Raw genomic sequence first — 8606 nt, 5'->3', positions numbered from 1 at the left:
GCGCTAGGTTGAGCGCGGGCGGCCGGGGAAGCTCGGAGGGCGGACGGCGGTGCGAGCGCTCGGCCGGGGGCTGCGGGAGCGGGGACACCGCGGCGGCGGCGGCTGCTGCAGGACGAGCCCAGGGGACACCGCCCCTGCCCGCGCTCTGCCTCAGCCCAGAGCTGCTCCCCAGGGGCTTGTGCGGACTCGCCTGCGTGAAGGTGAGCTGGGCCCCAGGCGGGTTCCAGCCGCGGCCTCCCCGCGACCCGGGCGGGCCGGACCCCGAGGCCTGGAGCGGGCTGCCGGGTGCGGGCTGAACCACCCTGCGCTCCGGGGACGGTGGAGGCCCCGCGCTGGCGCTCCTGCAGCCTGGGGAGACTCCCTGCGTCGCTGGAGGCCTCGGGTGTCCGGGGCCGGCGGGGAGGAGGGGTGGAGAGGCCTCGGGCGTGACGCGGCTCCTCCTGCGGTCGCCATCCTCTGGGGCGTCCTTCCTGCGCCGCGGACTCCCGTCACCCCGGCGCCGCTCCAGGCCTGGAGGGGGAGGGCGGCTGACCGAGCGCGGCCTGCGGACCTGGCCGGGAGGCGCGGGCGGGAGGCGGGGAGGCCCGCCGGTGGATGCTCCTTCATTCCCCAGGTGCTGCCCTTCGGGGCCGCTGCCCTCTGGAGGGCACAATGGTGGATACGGCCCCCTTGGAGATCCGAGGGGACGGAGTAGAGTTTGTGTGTGTGCGCGAGTGGTGGAAGGCGGTCCGGGGCATCCGAGGCTTAGCTCTTTTTTGTCTCAGGAGGGACCCAGAATGGGAGCTGTCCCGGAGTGCCCCATTCGCTTTCCACCGGAGCTCCTGGCTCGTGACTGAGGAAGCTGGCTTGGGGCCCTCTGGCCATCCTTTTATCTGGAGGCCCAGACCCTTGTCCCCTTTCACCCCAGGAAGGAAGAGCCAGCCCGGCATCTCCCTATCCTTGTGGCCCTGGCACCTTGCATAGATAGGGGTGGTTGGGGCTGGGACTTACCTTTCTCTGGCCCGAGGGGCCAGGGGTGAAGAATCGTGGTATTGTCACAAGACTGGCATTATGTAATCGCAGGCTCTCTTCTGGAGAGTAAGATGGCTTTTAATTACTGTGTCAAAGTTAATCCTTTGCACTTTGGGGATGAGACCTTTGAAGCAAGTGAGCTTTTTTCCAAAATGGTGCCCATTTTATGCTTATCTGTAACCAGACCCCTCCCCCAACACCTCTTGATTTGTACAGTTCCCCCTTCTGAGTGGTAACCTGGAATACGTGACCAGGTGACATTGTATTTCTTGACTTCTGGAAAAGCCTTGTCATATTAAACTCTTCTGTGCTGCTGCCTACCTTTGCTCAAAACTCATTGAGAACGCCCATTTCTCTTATTTTAACTATTATTTTTAAACATGATGTTTGTTTGCCCAAGGTCACATAGCTAGTCAGCCTTGAGTAGGCATCTCCTGACCTTTCCTCAGCACCACAGCCTTCCTCTTAATGGTCTGACTTCTCTGGTGTATGGGGTAGAGGTTGCTGAGCTAAAAGATACGCCTTTGCTCTCCCAGTGTCTGCTAAAGTGGAACAAGACTTGCTTAGTTTGACGGTGCCAGGCCAAGGTGTCATGGATGCAGCCAAGGGCTCTCTGCTTGGCAGCCCACCGCAGCGTGCATTCTGTGCATTTGATGGGTGGGAATTGTGTTTTTCTTTACATCTCATCCAGCCCACAGGCTAGTGTGAACTCAGAGTCAGGTGGAATATATCAGGAATCTCTCCTTGAGCAGTCAGGCTTCTCTGTAGCCTTGTGTCATACCCAGATGGATAGCCTTTTTTTTTTTTCCACTGGGCTGGGCTGTGAGTGGTGCTTTAGGGGTGGAGGGAGAGCAACTGATACTTCTGTGTGATGGGACTGTAGTCAAGGACAGAAGGCAGGATTTTGCAGCTCATTCCTTTTGTTTCTGTGAAGTATGCTGTAGGCTGCCAGGAGAGTCTGGTTAGCCCTCTTGGGATTCTTCTCTGAGGAAGGGTCATGCAGGGTCAGCCTCAGAAGTCTGGTTACTGTCTGATGAATGTTATGGCCCAGGAAGCATGGCTTCGAAACAAGGCTATAAAAATGACAGTCTCACATTTCTTAGTCTTCATGTGTCTACCCTTCTCCCCCTCCTCCCCCATCTCCAGGTTTTTCCCAATCTTGTGTTCTTATTTTGTTTGAGGCAGGGTCTCATGGTAGCCTAGGCTTGCCTTGAACTCCTGATCATCTTGCCTCTACCTCCCAACTGTTAGGGTTTCAGTTGTGAGCCACCACACATGGCCCTGTTTTTATTTAGAGAAAAGAAGGTCTCCATATTTTCCCCAACATAGTATTTTTCACTTCATCAGTGTTTTGAATGAACAATTAAATTTTACACAAGGAAGCACAAATTCATAGAAATGACAGATCATTTTTGCAGTCATGTCTTAAAGCTAGGGTTCCAAAATTGTATTGTTTTAAATATTAAACATTGTAATGAGTGGGGGAACAGAAGGAAGGCTACAATGTGATGACATGTGACAGCTTCTCTACCCAATTAGGGGCATGTCAGCCTTTGATACTCAGGAGAAGGTCATTTTTAACACTTCCCCTCACTGGACATTGGTGGCCTGGAATGTGTGCACCACCCCCCATTTTCTGGTACTGAACTGGAGCTGGCCCTTTATCTGTGAAGGGACAATAAATATGTTAGGCTTCGTGGGAAGTACAGTCTCCAGTTAACTACTCACCTCTGCTATTGTATTGTGTTCCTGTAAAACTTTGTCTTACAAAAACAGGTGGTGGTTGAGCCTGGCTGATGTACAGCCCCTTGTGTAGATGCTCCTTGTTTGCAGGTGCTCTCATATAACCTTAGTTAATTCTTAAACAACCTCCAATTGAGAGCTGACCTCATTGCTAAAATGGAAGTAATCGATACAGAAAGGCCGAATGACTTGCCAAGACCACAGAGGTTCAAAGTCAGGACCAAAAGTCAGGGCTACTGATTTCTACTTTTTTCTGCTGTGAGAGCAATGGTGTATAATGGTCATTAAACCAAGGGCTTATTCTGTTCAGGTGTTCTAGTTTTACCACTAGTATAACCCAGGCAGTCCCATTTTACAAATGTGACATAAAAACAAAAAGGCTAACTGGTGGAAAGATACAGTTAGGTGATATAGTATCACTTTGACTATTATTGCTGTTCAGAATAAACGAAAGAGCTATTAAGATTTGGAAAAAACCTCACTTTTCATATGATAGAAGCATGACTGGTTATGTCTTTTTTCCTGCTTGTCCTGTATTTCCAAGGGTGGGGACTGTGTTTCTGCTAAAAGCTTCTAAGCTTCCTCTTAATGCCTCCTGCCTGTGTTTTGCATACTCCACCTTCTATACTACCCTCTTGCACTGAGACCTCATGCCCACAGCTCAGTTCACCTTGCTTTTCTGTTCATATTGCAGTGTCACAATGTCTGACCGGAAGGCAGTGATCAAGAATGCAGACATGTCTGAGGACATGCAGCAGGATGCTGTTGACTGTGCCACACAGGCTATGGAGAAATACAACATAGAGAAGGACATTGCTGCCTATATCAAGAAGGTATGCCAGGGGTGTTGGGATTAGCAGCTGAGTTGCACTCAAGAGGGAGGTCAGGGCAGGCAGAGTTTGTGAGAAAGTGGGTATATCGCATACAGATAAAACCCTGGCAACTTGTAAAGCAGACAATTAAGGAGTGATTTGACTTGCCAAAGCAGCCACCTGAGGAATTTGTAAGAGCTTTGCTGAGGGTGTGCATGTTAATTTTACAGATAATTATGTTACTGCGAGGCACTGGGAAAGGGGAATGCTATGCAGAGAAGCTTTAGAACTAATATTACTGACCCAATTCAGAAATATTCAAAATTACGATGAAGTGCAATTGAATGACTACTGTGATCATGTAGAGATTCTAGAGAACTGCATCATTTAAAGTGGGGTGCCCTATATAGTCCTCATGATGTGGGACGTTCTCATTTCTTTCCCTAAAAAAGGATTTAGGTACTGCACCATCCTATTTTCCCTATAATCTTTTAAAAATATCTTTGATATGAGAATTTCATACAATATCTTCTGGTTATATTCAGCCCCCTCTCCACCCCAACATCACTACATCCCCTCCCCATATTCTTTTTTTAATTACATTTATTTTTTGTGTCCATGTTCTATGACATCCATGTGGCGGTCAGTGGACATCTTACTGTAGTCGGTTCTTTCCTTTCACCATGTGGATCCTGAGAATTAAACTCTGGTCATCAGGCTTGGTGGCAGGTACCTTTATGACCTGCCCGCGCCCTCTATTAAGAAGAGAATGGGCTTACCAGGCTCAGTGGCACATGTGTTTAATCCCAGCACTCTGGAGGCAGAGGCAGGTGGATCTCTGAGGTAGAGCCAGCCTGGTCTACATAGTGAGTTCCAGGCCAGCTAGAGCTACAGAGAGACCTGTCTCAAAACATACAAGAAAAGACTGACCTTGAATATCCCTTGATTTCTGCAGAAACTATTAGGGAATGACAAAAGAAAATCTGTACGTGTTCAATACAGATACAGTTTTTCCTGAATGTTTTCAGTCTATGGTTAGTTGAATATATGGTTGTAGAACCTACAGATACAGAGGGATGACTATAATTGGGTGATCAATATTAGGGTAAGTTTGGTTCCTGAAAAATTCCAAAATGAATGGTTAACACTGAAGAGACAGCTAAGCCTCCAGTAAGACCCATGTCCACTAGAGGAATGGCCCAGTCTTTGGTCATCTAAGCTCTGGCATTCCAAAAAGGATGCACAAAAGTAGTAGCAGTCTGGTGCATAGCAGTAGGTTGTGACCGGTAGAGTCTCCAATAGGATCTCCAGTAGGATCAGAAGAGGAAACTGGAGGCATGAGAAACCTTTTGTATGGAGCTAAGGGTACAGAGTCAGTGGGGATGCTAGCTCATTTCTGACTGAAGCCCTTGCCAGCCCACCCAGGGAGAGAATGTAGAATTGGAGACTGAGCCAGAAGGAACCCTTAGAGATTTTCTGGTGTACTTTCCTTATTTGCTGTGGGAAGAATTGTGACCCAGGGAAGTGACAATGGCTCTCCTACATTATACAGAGTCTGGAAACAGGATTGAAGATGGCATTTAGTTTCCTCTGATCCTTGGTACCTCCTAGGTTATGTAGTTTGGGGGCTTTGAGGAGGTCAGACAAGGATGTTGACATCCAATGGGACAGAGAGCCCCAAGGTTGGCAGCATTGATGGGCCCATGGCAGAGGGCTACTGCCCTTTCACACCTGTTGCAGGATGCATCTAGAACTGAACTGCAGGCTGAGCCACAGTGTGCTGGGGGCTGCCTGTCTGATTAATTGGGAGATTTTATGGTGTGAGGAAATTGCCTTGGTCTCAAGATAGAGTCCTCATTCCGGTGCACAAAGTGCACACATGGTTCTACACAGCTGCTTCTTGGTACTTCTGATGTTTAGTCGCCATTTGTTCCATTGTCCTTGTTTAGAGCATTTGGAAATGCTGGTTTAGTAATGTGTGAGGCAGAGTTTCTAATTCCCACTTCTGGAATGGTCCTCCATTCCACTGTCTTCTCTGATCTTCCTGAGGAATCACAGGGTGCGCTGTAGCTAGAGGGAGGAGAAGTGATCAGGGTGTAGTGTGTGAGAGGCTTGGTGGGGAGAAATAAGGAGTCTTTATGGTGTTCCATTATTGATGAGGGGAGGAGTGTCCTCACCAGCCTTAGAACCTGAGCTTCTGAAGTTCAAGCTGAGGCCCTGGGCTCGGGGGGCAGGGTGGGGTGGGTACAACTAAAAGTGGGTGCTGGAATTGCTGGGAGGCCTCCCATTTTGATTTCTCATTCTCTAACCCCCCCTTTATTCCCCACCCCTTTTTTTTTTTAGGAGTTTGACAAGAAATATAACCCCACCTGGCATTGTATCGTGGGCCGAAATTTTGGCAGCTATGTCACACACGAGACAAAGCACTTCATCTATTTTTACTTGGGTCAAGTTGCAATCCTCCTTTTCAAGTCAGGCTAGGTGGCCATGGTGAAGGTGTCAGTGGCGGTGGCAGCGATGGCAAGCAGGCGGCGTTGCTGGGACTGTTTTGCACTGGGGCCAGCATCAGGATGTCCTCTCCAATGGCTGTGCTACTGCATGGACTGTATACTCGATTTCATGTGTATGTCGCAGTAAACAAAAACCAAACTTCTTTCTGTTTAGTTGCCTGGGGAAGAAGGCTGCTTTATGTTTATTTTTTAAGACTTAAAATATTTTTTGGTTGTATTGCACTAGGAAATCTCTCCCACCCCTCCTTTTTCTCTTTCTCTCCCTCTATGAAATAAAAGGCCCTCAACAAAGCCAGAAAGACTAGGAGGGTCAAGGAAAAGAAATAGGTCTCTGGAGGTGGAAAATGGTTCTCTGCCTCTCCCTGGCAGTGGATGTTGCTTTAGGAGGGCCAGGGAGGCTGTGAAGGGACAGTGTTAGGATTGGCAAGGAGAGAGGGATAGAAAGGAGGTGGGGGGATTGATCTAGTACCAGGGAGAATAGTCCACTGAACTGTGATTTTATGGCTTGGGGCAGGGGTGGGTGGGGGTGGAGTCTTTAAGGGGCCCTGCGATGTTTGTGGTGTGTGGGAGTGGGGAGCAGACTTGTCTTGCTGTCTTTGTCTGGATTTCTGAGTAAGGGCTGTGTCTTTGTGGACTTCCTTCCTTTATTCTTCCTGCCCTGTTAGGGAGATGTTGGGAGTAGGATTAGCTTGACTTTTTTTCCCCTTTACATTCTTCTGTCTGCTCCCTGCTTAGCCCTCATTTTTCTCATTCCTCTGAGTTCTCTTAGAGCAGCCCCTGTTGTGGGCTGGCAAGGGAATTTTTCGTGACTCTAGTTCCTTAGTTAGGTCTTACCAATCAAACCAAATCAATGTCTCCCTTGATTCTCCTTTGTGTATGTTTGTGTGTATGTCTGTGTGTGTGGGTGGGTTTGGGGTAGAGGGGAGGGCAGGGGCAGGACAAGTGGTATCTCTAGGATGTTTGGGTAGGTAGACACAGTTCTACATGGGCTTTTGTGTTACCTGTTGTAGGGTAAGGACTGGTAGATTTCACCCCTCTCAGTCATCTAGCTGGGATACTCTGCTTTTGCCCTACAGCTGTCTGCTCCCTGAGAAGGTTTTTTTGAAGGTCACTCAGGATAAGATGACCATACTGCCATCTACCCTGGAGGTGGGTCTGGGTGGAGGGGAACCTGTAGCTGGTCACAGCCTTTGGTGGGAGGTGAGCATGGAGGTAATGAGGACAAGAGGGGCTCCTGAAGAGGTCTGCCATGCAGTGGTGAAGCTCCATATATCAGAGGTGGACTGGGGCTGTGAATGGGAGGAGATTCCCCGGAGGGTGTAGAAACCTTGTCTGTTGGTGTAGGATTGGGTGGGTGGGGGTTGTTAATGCTGATGGAGCTGCTGATTTTCATGAATCACATTCAGATCTCTTGTGTAGGGTTGACACTGTGGCAGGTGGGGAAACCCAGCTCATTTTTTTCCCCCAGTCTGTTCTTGGTGGGCAGGAGAATGCCCACTCCCCAACCCCTTAGTGTGTATTGAGGTTTTTTTTTGTTTTTTTTTTTTTTTCTTTTTTTAAAGTGCTGGCAAGGGGAGGGTGGGAACTGGGGTGGTAACTGAGTTCCCTGTCCTTCAGATCTTTCATTGGGTACAAGATTGAGTGTTTGATTTTAGGTTTTATTTTTTTAATGAATGCCCAGATCTGTGTTTCCTTGCCCTCCCAGACTCTGGCCAGTTGGAAGTGTCTAGTTTTTGTTCATCTCTCATTTCTGGAGCAGGAGCTGAGACCCTGCCACATCTATGCTCTGCATCCACGCCTCTTTTGGACATTAAAGGTTGATTGATGAACTTCTGAGCTGTTGGGGTTTCTTTGGGGGTGAAGGGTTAGCTTGGTGCCACACGGTGGGGGTGAAGTGGTGGTTCAGGGTGAAGTAGAGGAAGTGTTATCTAGGTAATAAACTGGGTAATGAGCTGTTGAGTGTTGGAGATAGGAAGGGTTTCAGATAGGAAGTTGGTTGCCTGGATCTTGGGGAGACCAGCTCTGGGACAATGAGGTACCAACAAATTAAGAAGGGACTGTAGACCCCTACCTTGTCGTCCTTTACTGGTTAGTAACCAACAGTTGGAGCCTTGATGGGAGTGTATGGGAATAAGGCCTCAGTTCACCCTTCAGCTGTGAGGATGATCCTCTCTAGGCCTCAGATTCATCTGCTTCCTGCTCCAAATGTCATCTGTGAACATGGTCCTGAACAGGTAGGTGCAAGGTGCTTGATACTTGTCTGGAAGTCTCATCCTGCAAGGGCTTCCTGAAGACCAGTCCACCCTGTGGGACCCTAGAGAAGAATGGGAAGCTGAGTCACACAAGGAGGATGGGAACTGAAGAACTCTTGTAGAGGAAACAGCCCCCCCCTTCCCCTAGGGAACAGATCAAAGTACTGGGAATGAATGGAAGGGTAGTGGGTAGCAGGTACGGACCAACAGCAAAGTGTGGAATTGTCTGCTGTCTTCCCCCTGAGCCCTAGTGACCTCTAGCCTAGGTCCTCCGTGGT

General features: G+C 49.1%; 1 protein-coding gene across 1 annotated transcript; it reads left to right on the top strand.

Annotated features, from left to right (window-relative positions):
- Nucleotides 1-7912, top strand: Dynll2 (dynein light chain LC8-type 2). Its single transcript, XM_008842711.1, has 3 exons — nucleotides 1-200; nucleotides 3449-3587; nucleotides 5910-7912. Exons 2-3 carry the CDS (start codon nucleotides 3456-3458, stop codon nucleotides 6045-6047), a joined length of 270 nt encoding a protein of 89 aa, XP_008840933.1. The 5' UTR covers nucleotides 1-200; nucleotides 3449-3455; the 3' UTR covers nucleotides 6048-7912.
- The last annotated feature ends 694 nt before the right edge of the window (nucleotides 7913-8606 follow it).

The sequence above is a fragment of the Nannospalax galili genome, unplaced genomic scaffold (genome assembly GCF_000622305.1).
Source record: "Nannospalax galili isolate Female #2095 unplaced genomic scaffold, S.galili_v1.0 scaffold879, whole genome shotgun sequence".
NCBI lineage: Eukaryota > Metazoa > Chordata > Mammalia > Rodentia > Spalacidae > Nannospalax > Nannospalax galili.
Note: the sequence above shows the minus strand (reverse complement) of the source record. Positions and strands in the feature narration are given on the sequence as shown.

What these genes read in the sequence shown, in the direction of transcription:
- Dynll2 (XM_008842711.1), top strand. Translation starts at nt 3,456, where the DNA reads ATGTCTGACCGGAAGGCAGTGATCAAGAATGCAGACATGTCTGAGGAC. An exon ending in TTGCTGCCTATATCAAGAAG is followed by an intron (nt 3,588 to 5,909) that starts GTATGCCAGGGG and finishes TTTTTTTTTTAG; the next exon opens with GAGTTTGACAAGAAATATAA.